Raw genomic sequence first — 15,293 nt, 5'->3', positions numbered from 1 at the left:
ATGTTCAGTGGTTTCTGGCAGAGCACAGTCAAAACCACATTTCATTCTAAGACTTGATACAGCAAAATTAATTGGAAAGAAATTATTCTCTTCCTGTGACATTGACATTCAAGGCAAATTTGATGCCAAAGAGCACATAATAAAATGGAAAAGACATTGATTTTTAGTCCATTACAGGTTTCTATTTATTGGATGATAATAATAATAATATAACATGACAGTTAGTAAGAAGCTAATTTAAAAAAAAAAAACAGGTGATTACACTGTTGTGGTTAGTACAAAAAATGAGCTGAGGGTTTGTTGCTTTCCTAAAATTATGTTGAATACCTATTTACATGAAAAACTGGTCCCTCAACTTGTACTTACTGTTTTGGGAGATAAATTAGAGTCATATTTTAAAACAATTTAGGGCGAGCGGATTCATTTATTCGGGACACGTGTTATCCCACAACTAGCATTAAAACTTATTTCTAAAATAAGGATCTGACTACAAGGAATGATGGGGGGGGGGGAGAAGGTTTTAGAGGCACCAACATGAGAGTATTAGTACTGGAAATAACTAACTGAAATAACAAAAGCTGAGCATACAGAGGAAGAGAGAGATCAGAAAATATTGCTCCCACAGTGTTATCCTCAGAGGCAAGGTGTCTAGATTTTCCAGCATAAATGTTTAATACAAAAAGCAGGAGAATTAGTCTATCATAGATTCCTAGCCTCAATAGAGCTGTTTGCAGATCTTATAAGCCAAAAGGGACCCCTAAAATGCTCTAGCAAACTACAACAGGAGAAAAAGTGACTTCATTGAGGTAGACTTTACCCTGTAAAATTCACATCATCTTTTCTTCTTTCAGTTCTGTTTTTTGTGAGTCTCCAAATCAATCTGGCTATCCATGTTAGAGAGGCTTATTTATTTATCTTTAACATGTGTACTGATCTTTAGTATAATTTTTAATCTAATTATTATGCTTCAGGTAAACTTATGTGTTGTAATAATTTTTTTGATAATGTACTTGAGGCAAAACCCCTGAATATTGTGTTTAAAAATGATGGCTGCAGCTACCTGAATAAGCTGTCTTTACATTGCCTCAGCATTTAGTCCCATGTGCTACCAAATAAACAGTATGTTCTATCTTGATAAATTTACCTCAGAGATGATGGAAAAGAAGGTTTGAAGTTTTACACCAATCCTTCATATTTCTTTGATCTATGGAAAGAAAAGATGTTGCAGGACACCGAGGACAAGAGAAAGGAAAAGAGAAAGCAGAAGGTATGTTCCAAGCTAAATAGCTGTGGGTTATGTTTGCTTGCACATATGATACTTCAGTGGTTCTGCAATTTAAAAAGTTCAGTTCTTTACATAGACAAATAGTCTTTTCAAGCATATTGAAACTGGCTCAACGTCATTCAATTCAATCAATTTTTCCTTACCTTTTAAATAAGACACCATTAAAAGAGCCCAGGGTTTTAATGCTGTCTCACCATAGTTAACAGCAGGTTTACCAAATGTTATGAATTCCTCACAACAGTAAAAAAGCTCTTACAAGAAATACAAGAAGAATCCAAGGATGTCTCTGGAATCTTCTTTTAAAATATGAATTCCCAACAGTTTTATAGAGAAAGTTGCTTGGAACCTTTTTGAGAAATGTTTACTATAAATTAGCATTAATATGGTAGAAAGGGAACATTTTAATTGTAAAGAAAGGATAAAAAACTGAAAGGGAAGCACTGCTACATGCTTATTTTTTGCCATTTATATCCTACATATTTCATAGCATAAATATGGTATCGTGTAGAATGCAAATGTGAGAGGCAGATTCAGAATCTCATTTAAGACATATTTCAAACCAGATTAGATTTAGATTTTGAATGAATTTAGTACCATCATTCGGTTATTCTTTAGCTAAGTATCATATAAACTGAAGTGTCTCCCTCTATTACGCCTTCATTTCCTGTTCTGGTTTGAATAATTTTTTTTTCTTGCGCTAGAATCAAGATCTCTCTCTCTCTCTGTTTTGTAACTGATTTTAAAAGCATTCCTCTTTAAAAAGACTGTCGGTTTTGTTTGCATAACTCTTACAGCAGAAGAATCTAGATCGCCCTCATGAACCGGAAAAAGTGCCCAGGGCGCCTCATGACAGACGGCGAGAGTGGCAGAAGTTAGCCCAAGGTCCAGAGCTTGCTGAGGATGACGCTAATCTCTTACATAAGCACATTGAAGTTGCTAATGGCCCAGCCTCGCATTTTGACTCAAGGTTCTTTTGTTTCTTTCCTTCCTTTATTTTGAGACATTCATCTTACCCTTGGCTAAATATATTTATGATGTAAATGACTGTATATGTGGTGCAGTACTCAGAATGCAGTGGTGATAACAGAATTGCCTCTACCAAAAGAGAATTTTGAAGTTCTTTCACCCAGGTGTTTTAAATGGTTTATTATTACCTTGTCATTTTAAAGAATAATTTATATCTCTGGAATTCATTGTTATGGGGGATGTGGAGGTGTGTGTCATTGTTACTCATTTATCAGTCTAATATCATTGGTGCAGGCTTGCACAGAGATTTGTCACTGTATTTCAGTCCTGACCTACAACAACCCCTGTTATTCTAGTCTTCTGATTTACTTGAGCAGAAACTGCCAGTATTATGTGGTGGTTTTGTGATGTGAACAAATTATCCACTTGGATGAGATCACTGAACTTATTTACTCTTGATTGAATCTAGAATTTGATTGAAGTTTCTGCAAACCTTAACATGCTAAATTCTCTTTTCATAATATACTTTTGATGGTGACTGACAATAGCATTTCAGGTAACATACCTGTGGTGTTTGTGCAAAACCAAAAGCATGTAACCAACTGAGGAACTGTACTAGGAAAGAGAGATGACACTCAAATAACATTAATCTTGAAAATTAAAAAGAAATAGGGGTTTGGGGGGGGGGCGCTTGTTTTTTGTCCAGCCTTTTAAATAAGACAATTTTTAAGATTATCTGGTAGCCCTATTAATAGTTGTTGCCTGCTGCAGACTGTAGGATCCAGGATGTTGTGCCTGAAATAAAGAACCTGCCTATTGAGAACTCTGACCTAGTAAGAACTCTACTTACAACAATGTAGAATGAAAAGTCAAAAATGGTTTCAAGTGTAATTTACAACTCAGGTTATGATGAAACCCTCCTTAAAGTGCAGATCTTCTGTGGAAAAAAAACACATAGGTGTATTCCACTGTGTTAGCTCCCCATAATGAGTATATCACCCTCCCTGCCACACCCCTCATGCAGGTCTATGCCCGATTCCACAGCAAAGTGATTACAGAACCACTTGAAAACTCAGAGCCCCAAGGATCAACAGTGACTATCTAATACTGTGCTTAATTATTACAGGCATGAGCACTATCCGGAAACCTACAGTAGAACCACCAGCAGTTAGAAAGTGTTCTGCAAACACTTTTCCTCTGACTTCAGAGAAATTGTGATCTTTATCAACATTTTAATTAAACAGTTACATCTGTAAACATTTCTTAATTGGTGTTGGATCAGATCTTTAAGACAAAAGCAGGGGTTGATTTTAACAGTAGATTGAAGTACACCTCTACCCCGATATAATGTGACCCGATATAACACGAATTCGGATATAACGCGGTAAAGCAGTGCTCCGGGGGGGCGGGGCTGCGCACTCCGGCTGATCAAAGCAAGTTCGATATAACGCGGTTTCACCTATAATGCGGTAAGACAGCGTTATATCGAGGTAGAGGTGTATTTTAAGCTGTTGGATGAGATATCTTCATTTTACTGATACTACATTATAGTACACTTTAAGTTATCTTGTTGAAGTATATTAGCTTGCAACATTGTGTTTGGGAGGAGATCAGTTGAACTCTATTTTAAGTTGTGTGTCCACAAGACAGTCAAACACAGTAATGCCTTGATAAATGTTTTATAAAACTGTTAGAAGTACTACAATATATGATGTATTGCTATACAATTTAGGAAAGTAGTAAAATAATGTTTGCATATGAAAAGATTGTGAATCACAAACCACTACAGGCACATGACTGTTTCATACTGTAAACCTGTTTCTAATAACAGTTATATTTGTTTAAGTCAGTAAAGTCTGAATAATAAACACTAACAGACACGTACTATAGGAATTGTATGGTTTACCAATGAAAAAACATTTAACGTTTGAATTGCAGTAGGGCAGAAAGGGAAAAGAAAAAAGATTAAAAACCACAGTTCGATTGGCATCTCTTGTGCAGAGAGGGAATTTAATTCAGAGATCAAACTGAAGTATAATACAGTAGCTGAGCTGAGTAATGAATGATTTCTACTAATGCATATGTCTGTGATCATCAGCAAGACAATTTTTAAGTGGAAAATTTCCTGTTTTTTTTCTTAGACCTCAGCCATATGTGGATCATATGGATGGATCCTACTCCCTTTCTGCATTACCCTATAGTCAGATGTCTGAACTTCTGAGCAGAGCTGAGGAGCGAGTGTTGGTCAGACCACATGAGCCTCCACCCCCTCCACCAATGCATGGTGCAGGAGATGTGAAACCTATACCTCCTTGTATTAGGTAAGGAGTCAAGTTTGGAGTCAACAATAAACTGACGTACATCTCTGGAAAAGGTCCAGATACGCAAGACTTTGCTTTGAAGAAGCAAGCAGTATCATCATTGTACTTGATTTCAGCCCAGAGAGCAACATAGACCAGAGGTTCTCAGACTGGGTGGAGGGCTGGCCTGGGCGGGGTGTGTGCAATGTATTCTAGGGGGCATGAGAAGCTTTAGGGGGGAAAAAACGTACTGTGCGTATTTTACCCACAGCAACAAATAACTAGCAAATCTGATTCCTCCAGACGGATCAGGTTCTCAGATGGCACTGTGCATTTTGACAGATTTCTGTTAAGCTTGCATAGCATTGTACAAAGTCGTTCATTACTATCTGTATGTTATTCCATTTGCTACAACGCAGTCTGCACATTTAATTGCAAGTTTTGACCACAGTCGCGTTTTGCTTTTGCTCTTACAACAATGGATCATTGGCTCTGTTTGAATCAATGGCTTACTGGTTTTAGTATTTAGTCAGAGTTGCGCGTAGATTTTTTTTTAATCAGCATATGTACTTGTGTGGTGAGGGGGGGTGTAAACTACAGACACAAAGAGCGGGGGTGTGATCAAATAAGTTTGAAAACCATTGGCAGACAATAGTCTACAAAATAGATTAAATTATAGACATTTCTCTTAGTTTATTTTTTTGCTTCTTTATGCCTTTTTAATACTGGATGGAATATTGGGATACAATCTAAACCAATCATCCTGACAGTATTTTTCGACGTAACTTCATATCCAAGCAAAGTCATACTTTATGGATTAGATTTTTATAGGGTTCCCCTTATCTTTATCTGGAATATACAAGAGTAGATCTAGATTATGTTGTTACGTCAGCAAAATAGTTTCATCTCTGTCCAAATGAAAGTATTTCACTATCCAAGGAACATGCACAGAAATATACCTCTTTTATTGGGTTAACATTTGTTATGAGTGTTACATTTTCCTACCTGAGTATTCTGATTGAGAAATTCCTCTAGCAGCTTATACTTTAACATTTACAGTCATCTCTTGTCTCTTTGAGGACTGAAAAGGTCACTAACTAGACAGGAGTGTCTTATGTGTAGGTATACTCCTCTGTAGCTATGCATGACTGATCTTGTACGGTACCACTGGACCTGTCAATGAACTTAAACCCATATCTCAGTTTCAAAGTCATTTTATTAGTTAATCATTCCGTAAAAAATAGTCCCTTTAGAATAGGGCTTTCAAACAATTAAAAAAAATTGGTGATTAATTGTGAGATTTAAAAAATAACTGCAATAAATCACAGTTTTAGTTGTACTGTTAATACATTTATTTAAATATTTTTGGATGTTTTCTACATTTTTAAATATATTGATTTCAATTATAACAGAATACAAAGTGTACAGTGCTTATTTTATATTATTTTTATTACAAATATTTGCACTGTAAAAATGATAAACATGCTGATGACACATGTTCAGTTTCATCATCTGAGCCAGATACCACCAACAGAAGGTGGTTCCGGTTCTGTAGTTTCTGCACGTTCCACACCTTGTCTCACTCAGATTTTGGAAGGCACTTCAGGTTCTTAAATTTTGGGTCGAGTGCTGTAGCTATCTTTAGAAATCTCACATTGGTACCTTCTTTGCATTTTGTCAAATCTGCAGTGAAATCAAGACTGCCACATTCTACGAGCTTGTCCTCATACTTCGAATAAATCTCTGGATTTACTACTATGTGTAGGGAAAATCTTACTTACTGTAGGAAATCTTAAATAAGAGAAATAAACTTGGGTATTTGCCTGAGTACATGTATAGGCTAGCAAGAAAAAGGCTGATGTATGTTCTACCCAAACAATAAAAAACTAGACTGTGCCTTTAGATTGGGTAAATTTGATTTCATGGGGATCTACAGTAGCCATGCAGTTGTCACATCAGTACATTGAGCTTTATTTATAACCCTAATTACTGATCTTAAATATTAACAAGCAAAAAAAAAAAAAGTAAATATAATTATATTAGCCAGTTTTTCCACTTTGTGGTTTTAATAACTTGCCCTACTATTGTGTATTTCAGCTCCACCACAGGTTTGATAGAAAATCGTCCTCAGTCACCAGCAACAGGCAGGACACCAGTGTTTGTGAGCCCCACACCCCCCCCTCCTCCTCCTCCTCTTCCATCTGCTTTGTCAACTTCTTCACTGAGAGCTGCAATGACTTCCACCCCTCCCCCACCCATACCTCCACCACCACCACCTCCAGCAGCTGTTTTGCAAGCACCAGCAGTGCCACCTCCACCAGCTCCTCTCCAGATTGCTCCTGGAGTTCTTCATCCAGCTCCTCCTCCAATTGCACCACCTCTAGCACAGCCCTCTCCTCCAGTCACTAGAGCTGCCCAAGTATGTGAAGCTGTACCAGTTCAGCCAGTTCCACAAGCTGAAGTGCAAGGACTTCCTCCTCCCCCCCCACCTCCTCCATTGCCTCCCCCTGGCATTCGACCCTCATCTCCTGTCTCAGTTGCCACCCTCTCTCACCCTCCCACAACCATTGTTCCTGGCCCTCATGCTCCACTGATGCCTCCATCTCCACCATCCCAAGTGATTCCTGCTCCTGAACCCAAACGCCACCCATCAACTCTACCTGTAATCAGCGATGCCAGAAGCGTTCTACTGGAAGCAATACGAAAAGGTAACTTTGGCCACTAAAAGAACAACAGAAGTTGGTCTCAACAATTTAATAAAACAAATGTACTTTTAACAGATGGAATAATTTACACCTCTGGAAAAAAGATTTGACAAGAGTATCTTAAATCTGGTGCTGCTTTGTATTCTGTACAATATGCAGCTTGCCAAGTAGACAAATTTTGTTCAACTTATAATTGCACCTATCAGGAGTGTAGTTTAGAATGCAAAAACCAGTTCTCCATAAAAGTTAGCTAAGGAAATGTACATGTTTCTAAATGATCGATGGGGATTATCTTTTAATTTCTAATTATCTGAAGTGTCTCTTGATACATTTGTTCCAAATTGTGTGGAAAGCAAAAATGTTGTCAAGAATATTTTTCACAAAAGCTGTTCGCTAAGAGCAGAGCAGACAGATTGGCATTTGATCCTGTTTTTATGTAAGCATCTCTCACGCACATTACTGCAGTGCAATAACAATGTAAGGACAATATTCAACAGTTTTTTTTAAAGATTAAATCAGTAAGGGTTTTGTTTTGTAACCCTGAGCTGTCTAGTGGAACAGTGGGTCCCAGAACCCTCTTGCCAGTCTAAGGCAGGAGAGCACAAGGGATGGGGGAACCTTCTGGGGCAGCACCTTACTGATGCTCTCCTATCTTGCACATGCTTCATATCACAACATGTGCACTGGTGGTCTAACTATGAACCCTTAGGACTGTGGGATGCTGGTGCATGGTTATAGGGTCTCTTCTAGTACTGCCCTGAACCAGGGGTGAAAGCGGGCCGGTACTGTGTACCGGTAAGAACCCGCACCGGCTCATACCCAGCCCACATTAAAGCACTGCCACGGCTCTGCTTTAATGTCCCTACCCCTTTTACCTCCCCTGTTGGCAGTCCGTACCAGCAGGGCCAACGATGGGGGGGGGAGGGGCCGCAACGTTAAAAGATGCTCCTTTGCTGCGGCAGCGCTTTAACGTCGCTGCCCCTTCCCTCTGTCAGCGGCCCTGCTGGTAGGGTTCCTACTGCCAGGGCCGCCAACAGGGGAGGTAAAAGGGGCAGGGACATTTAACGTTCCTGCCCCTTTTGCCTTCCTCCTCCCCGCCACCAACGGGCGGAGGGGGGGAGGGGAAGGGAGCAGCTGCCCTGGCTCCCGGCGATTTAAAAGGGCTCCGGACGCCGCTACAGCAGCGGCAGCATCTGGAGCCCCAGGCCCTTTAAATCAACATGGGAGCCCTGGGCGGCACAGGCCAGGCAGCCTGGAAGGGTGGCTGGGGGATGCTGACCCCCCCACCCCAGCCCCACCACTTCCGCCCAAGACGCCGCCCCGGCCCTGTACCGGTAAGCATCCTAAGTTACTTTCACCCCTGCCCTGAACACTAGTTGGAATCCTTCTCCAGTGTTTTTAGGTACACTGGGAGAGGCTTCCCTGCATCCTCTTCAACATACAGAGCAGAATTTGTACTTAGAGATATAACATGGTTTACAATAAGGCTAGGTCTACACTACCCGCCTGAATCGGCGGGTAGAAATCGACCTCTCGGGGATCGAATTATCGCGTGCTGTTGGGACGCGACAATCGATCCCCGAATCGACGCTCTTACTCCACCAGCGGAGGTGGGAGTAAGCGCCGTCGACGGGAAGCCGCGGAGGTCGATTTTGCCACCGTCCTTACAGCAGGGTAAGTCGGCTGCGATACGTCGAATTCAGCTACGCTATTCGCGTAGCTGAATTTGCGTATCTTAAATCGACCCCCCCCTGTAGTGAGGACGTAGCCTAAGCAAGTGTTTTCTAGTGATTAGAGCAGAGAAGTGAGAGAGGAGAGACTCCTGGGTTATATTCCCTGCTGCAAATCATGTTACCTAGGCAAAGTCACTCGTCTTAACCTCTTTATACCTCACTTTACTCAACCAAGAGGACCCTGAACAGTATAAATCAAAGGGTTCTGAAGGAACTTCAGAATGAAGTAATTGAAGTGCTTTAAAACAAATGCAATCTTTCTGTGAAGTAAGCCACTATACCAGAGAACTGGATGGTAACAAATGATAAATATATCTGTTCAAAAACTGGTAGGGATGATCCTGGGAATCAGACTAGTTAGCTTTGCTTTAGTACCAGTAAATGGATTGAAGTGACAACTAAAAACACAGGTATAAAACACCTACATCTAATAACTAGCATGAATTCTTTAAAAGGAAATCATTCCTCCTCTCTGTTCTGTTAGAATTATTTGAGCATGTCAGCAAAAAAAGGCATATAAGGAGAGCCCACTGGCATAATTCATACGAGTTTCTAAAAGCTTTTGACAAAATCCTACAGAAGACACTATTAAGGAAATAAGTAACCCTGGGGGTGAAAAGTAGAGTAGAGTCACAGATTAAAACCTGGCTAGGAGACAGGAAATGGAGTAAAAATAGATTTGTAAACTTTCGTCCTGTTGAAGACTGACTGAGTGCTCAAAGGCTCCCTACTGGAATCTTTATTGTTTAATATTGTGGAGGCACCGGTCGGCACTCCATCGTTAAGGATGAGTTCCATTTTGCGCTTAAAGCAGGGATTCAGCCTCCCCATACTAACATTTACTCTTTGAGTATAGAATGAATTTTCTGAAATTAATCAGTTAACTCATTTGAAATTTGATTTTAATGCAAACTCATTGTGTACGACATATAACATTTGTCAGTCTTTTCTTGTCCCAAATGATTTTAACAATAGACTTGCAAACTCTTCAAATTTCTTTAGTTAAAATTCATTGAAATATATTGTGCATATACTATATACTTGGAAACAATTAGGTTGTAATTAAGTGAAGTTATTAATGATTGTTATAATTATATAAGTTACAGTCCGCATCTGCTCACTGGTTCAGGTGACTTAAATGAGCTTTTGTGACATTAGAAGTAACTCTACCAATCACCACCCTTTCTCTAGCTTTTTTGCATGCAAAAATTCTGTTGATTGTAAGGACTCAGTGACATGAGGAAAACTGGACATGTGTGCCAAGAATTCTAATGGGTAGGAAGTTACTTTTAAAGGGTCCATGGCCACATGCTACCTTGGACATCAGGGTTTGAAAGGCCTCCCATGGCACTGCTGCCTCGACTGCACTGCACAACAGACAGAGGCGATGCTTCAAGGGGGGCACGCAGGGTCAAGTGCCCTCTTTCCCCCCCTGCCCCAGCAGCCAACCAGGTGGGAAGCAGAAGGGGTGGGGCCAGAGCTACTTCCGGCTGTGCTGGGACATTGCCCAGTGCAACACAGCAACTGTCTGGGAGAGCGCCTGGCTGTAGCAACGGCAGGCTGCCCCCTGCCCAGGCTGGGCTTCCCAGGACCGCGGCTGAGTGAGCCGGAGCCCCCCCCCCCGCTCCCTGGCATGCTCGGAGTTGGCCCCTGTCCACGGAAGCCGCTGCCGCCCCTCCCCAGCCAGCTCTCCCCCAGGGAAGGAGCAATGACCCGGAGTGGCTCAGGCCTGCTCCCTGCCCATCCCTGGCTGCCAGGGAGGGCAGCCAAAGGTGACGGAGGTGGGAGCCAGCAGGGTGGGAGGACAGAGTATTATTATGCATAAGAACAAAGAATGATTATTATTATGTTTGTGATTTAGGTATTCAGCTACGCAAAGTCGAAGAGCAGCGTGAACAAGAAGCTAAACATGAGCGCATTGAGAATGATGTTGCCACTATATTGTCTCGCCGCATTGCTGTGGAATACAGTGATTCAGAAGATGATTCAGAGTTTGATGAAGTGGATTGGTTGGAGTAAAATAGATACACTGATATACACTGAATGCTAATGTCCATTGTGGTGATTGTTCTTTGAAAACATTTGATGGTCATTTCTAGTGGTTTTTGTATTTTTTTTCTTTACACTACACATCATTAATCCATGTTTTTCTACTTTTCCGTTTACAAGAAAACTACTAGCACATCTTTGAAACTAAATGTTTTACAGTGGCTTTTCTTTTCTTTTCTTGAAAGAACATATTTTGTTCCAATAGACCACTAAGTATTAAGCATGGGCAGCTGTTGGTAGAGTAGCAGTTTCACTATTTTGGCATATCTTAACTGTGCACTTTGTGAATTTTAAGTTAATGAAGGTAACTGAGATTGAAATTCCGAGGGCAGCTGTATGTACTAATGAGCCTTATTCCATTTTTGATAAATGTTTTTAAAAACCTAGCTATCAAAATATACATCTGTACACTAAGAAGGTACATATAGTTAGCAGCACTGAACACAATGAAAGGAAAAAAGGATCTTTGGGGGCTTTTATTGTTTTATGGTTGTTTTTTAAATAATTATGGCCTTATTTGAATGTTTAGAGGTTTCCTCCTCCCTCCCAGGTACATATCGTGTGGTACTATTTTGCCTGCATACAAAAGTTTAAATTTTTTCTGTGTGAAATCTTCTGACTTAAACATGCTGTGTAACTTATGTAACTGTTAAAAATAACAGTTTGGTTTAATAAATGGTAAATGTTCTTAGCTGTTGCTTTTTTAATAAAGTCACCCTTTTTCTGGCATTACTTAGGAGCTGAAGGGCAAGATTTTCAAAAGTGCCTAAATCACTTATTATAAAAAAAGACTACTTAAGCTTTTAAGTAACTTGGGTTAAATTTTCAAAAAAGTACCTATGGTACATATGGGGGGGGGAGGAGAACCAATAATCAGAACAAATATGTTCGTTGAGGGAGAAACCTATGAAACAACACTGAAAGAGAACTAGATGATATTGCAAAATCATGTCTCATGCGGTCTAATTTATACTGCATGTCAGCCACATCCATATACACAAAAAGCCAATGCAATTTTGGACTCAATTCAGAGTTCTTCAAGTAGATTCAACCACGTATTCCACTTAGGTGTGTGCGCGCCCAATGCACCAGAGCCAGGGACTTTTGCCTCATAATACCCATAGAGGGGCGGCTCTCGCGTCTCATTGCCATATCCCCTGGCTATATGAGGCGGTGCTGCCCTGACCCCCCTCAGTTCAGTCTTACCACCAGTGGCTGGAGTCGGAGCTCTGTATGGTTTGTGTTCTTGCAACCTCTTTATTTCTTAGTGACTTTTTCCAGTTATATATAGTTAATTAGTACCCTTAGTATAGTGTTAGTTAGATTTTGTTTACTTCCCTGGTGATGCCTTCACCGTTGTGTTGGGGGAGCATTTCCCACACTCAGTGCTTGCTGTGCTTAGGCAAAGCCCACTTCAAGGAGCAGTGTTCAATTTGCAAATCATTCATGAAATGGTCTCAGGTTGCAAGAGATCTTCGTCTAAAGCAGCACCCGCTTGAACAGGCCATGCAGCCTGCTTCAGCACCAAGGCCTATGCTGGATTGGAGGTCACCCTCCGGTTCTGAGGGTGTTGCCACTTCGCATCCTCCAACTGGTACTTCTCTGAAGAGATTGAGAAGTTGCTGCCCATCGAGTGTGGCAAGGAAAAGGTCACATAAGACTGATCATGGCCACTCCAAGTCACATGGGGACTTGTCTGCCTCCTCCAGAAAGATCACAGACTGGCATGGTGTGAATGCCGGTGCACAGGAGTAGGTCCCCTCAAACACTACCATGCTGGGAAGTCAGACTCCATACCATTGACTCTGGTTCTGGGCCTGGGGCATCCATTGAGTCTAGTACTGATGAGCGCAATACTGGCACCAGCTGCTTTTGTGCTGGTGGCATATCAGGCAGCAATGGACCTTCTCTGCCTTTCTGTCCCAATCTCCCTTGGTCCAGGGCTGCATTGTTTATAGCTCCATTGGCTGGGCAAGCCCCTGAACCTGTGGGGCCATCAGCACCAAATCCTGATGTTTCCCTTCCACATTCAGTGAAAGCGGGGCTGAGCTGGGCCAAAGTCCTTCCTCAGCACCAGGAACCTCTTCAGCACCCCTACTGTTGATGCTGCCAATGTTAATGTGCTGCCCACTTTGGGGGTTCAACACTACTTGCACCACCGGAAACAGCAGAGGCATACGCAGGTCACGGTACCATTTCCACCATTGGCGCCAGTTCCGTCTTCATTTTGGGCTCCAGATGGATCAGACCAGTTGCTCGTACCCTCAGGGCTGCCTCCACCTTTATCCCCTGAAACCCAGGACTCCTCGACATCCAGGTAGGGATCTTCCTCCTGTTCTCCATTGCCTGACCCACATCGGGGGCTGCTCCTAGAGCACAAGGGGTACCAGAATTGACACTTGTCATGGGACCCCCCTCTGTTGCAGAGGTCCTACTCCCTCAAATCATTCTAAGCCCACCAAGCAGGCCCGTGGCAGTGACTGTTGATTCGCCGCAGGCCCAGGCACTGTGAACCTTCCCCTCATGGAGCCTTCACAGTCATTTCATCAGTCCTGGAAAAGGACCCAGTTCTGGAACAGTTAACTTCTTAGTCTTTGTCCCCGGACAATTCTGCAGTGCCTGGCTCTTCCTCTTCTTCAGTACCAGAGGATTTCAAGGCATACCAGGACTTTTGTGGCACATGACTGCTTCCCTGGGTATTCAAGTGGAGTTCCTACAAGAGAATATCCATAAGTTGTTGGATATCCGGCAGCCATTTGCCTTGGGAGTGGCCCTTCTTATTAATCATGCTCTCCTTGAGCCTGCTAAGGTTCTCTGAAGCATGCTGGCTTCGGTACCACCTACTGTGAAGCACATGGAGAAATGCCACTTTGTGTTGGTGCAGGGATTTGAGGGTTGTTACTCGCATCCAGCCCCAAACTCCCTGGTCGTAACTGTAGTCAGCGATATAGCCCAGTAGGGCAGAGTTAAGTCTACTCCCAAGGATAAGGACTCTAAATGGATGGACTTCAAGGGTAGGAAGATTTACACCTATCATAGAATCATAGAATATCAGGGTTGGAAGGGACCTCAGGAGGTCATCTAGTCCAACCCCCTGCTCAAAGCAGGACCAATTCCCAACTAAATCATCCCAGCCAGGGCTTTGTCAAGCCGGGCCTTAAAAACCTCCAAGGAAGGAGACTCCACCACCTCCCTAGGTAACGCATTCCAGTGCTTCACCACCCTCCTAGTGAAATAATGTTTCCTAATATCCAATCTAGACCTCCCCCACTGCAACTTGAGACCATTGCTCCTTGTTCTGTCATCTGCCACCATTGAGAACAGCCGAGTTCCATCCTCTTTGGAACCCCCCTTCAGGTAGTTGAAGGCTGCTATCAAATCCCCCCTCATTCTTCTCTTCTGGAGACTAAACAATCCCAGTTCCCTCAGCCTCTCCTCATAAGTCATGCGCTCCAGACCCCTAATCATTTTTGTTGCCCTCCGCTGGACTCTTTCCAATTTTTCCACATCCTTCTTGTAGTGTGGGGCCCAAAACTGGACACAGTACTCCAGATGAGGCCTCACCAATGTCGAATAAAGGGGAACGATCACGTCCCTCGATCTGCTGGCAATGCCCCTACTTATACAGCCCAAAATGCCATTAGCCTTCTTGGCAACAAGAGCATACTGTTGACTCATATCCAGCTTCTCGTCCACTGTGACCCCTAGGTCCTTTTCTGCAGAACTGCTACCTAGCCATTCGGTCCCTAGTCTGTAGCTGTGCATGGGATTCTTCCGTCCTAAGTGCAGGACTCTGCACTTGTCCTTGTTGAACCTCATCAGGTTTCTTTTGGCCCAATCCTCTAATTTGTCTAGGTCCCTCTGTACCCGATCCCTACCCTCTAGTGTATCTACCACGCCTCCTAGTTTAGTGTCATCGGCAAACTTGCTGAGAGTGCAGTCCACGACATCCTCAAGATCATTAATAAAGATATTAAACAAAACCGGCCCCAGGACCGACCCTTAGGGCACTCCGCTTGAAACTGGCTGCCAACTAGACATGGAGCCATTGATCACTACCCGTTGAGCCCGACGATCTAGCCAGCTTTCTATCCACCTTACAGTCCATTCATCCAGCCCATACTTCTTTAACTTGGCAGCAAGAATACTGTGGGAGACCGTATCAAAAGCTTTGCTAAAGTCAAGGAATAACACATCCACTGCTTTCCCCTCATCCACAGAGCCAGTTATCTCATTATAGAAGGCAATTAGGTTA

The 15,293-nt window shown here is 42.3% G+C and overlaps 1 protein-coding gene across 1 annotated transcript in view; it reads left to right on the top strand.

Annotated features, from left to right (window-relative positions):
• WASF1 (WASP family member 1) overlaps positions 1-11,008 on the top strand; it is a 169,463-nt gene extending 158,455 nt beyond the window's left edge. Inside the window, exons 5-9 of the mRNA XM_065401649.1 lie at positions 1,150-1,267; positions 2,080-2,252; positions 4,393-4,572; positions 6,649-7,259; positions 10,851-11,008. Of these exons, the coding sequence (XP_065257721.1) occupies positions 1,150-1,267; positions 2,080-2,252; positions 4,393-4,572; positions 6,649-7,259; positions 10,851-11,008 (1,240 nt within the window). The remainder of the gene's footprint in view (positions 1-1,149; positions 1,268-2,079; positions 2,253-4,392; positions 4,573-6,648; positions 7,260-10,850) is intronic.
• Positions 11,009-15,293: the final 4,285 nt, after the last annotated feature.

The sequence above is a fragment of the Emys orbicularis genome, chromosome 3, assembly GCF_028017835.1.
Source record: "Emys orbicularis isolate rEmyOrb1 chromosome 3, rEmyOrb1.hap1, whole genome shotgun sequence".
NCBI lineage: Eukaryota > Metazoa > Chordata > Testudines > Emydidae > Emys > Emys orbicularis.
Note: the sequence above shows the minus strand (reverse complement) of the source record. Positions and strands in the feature narration are given on the sequence as shown.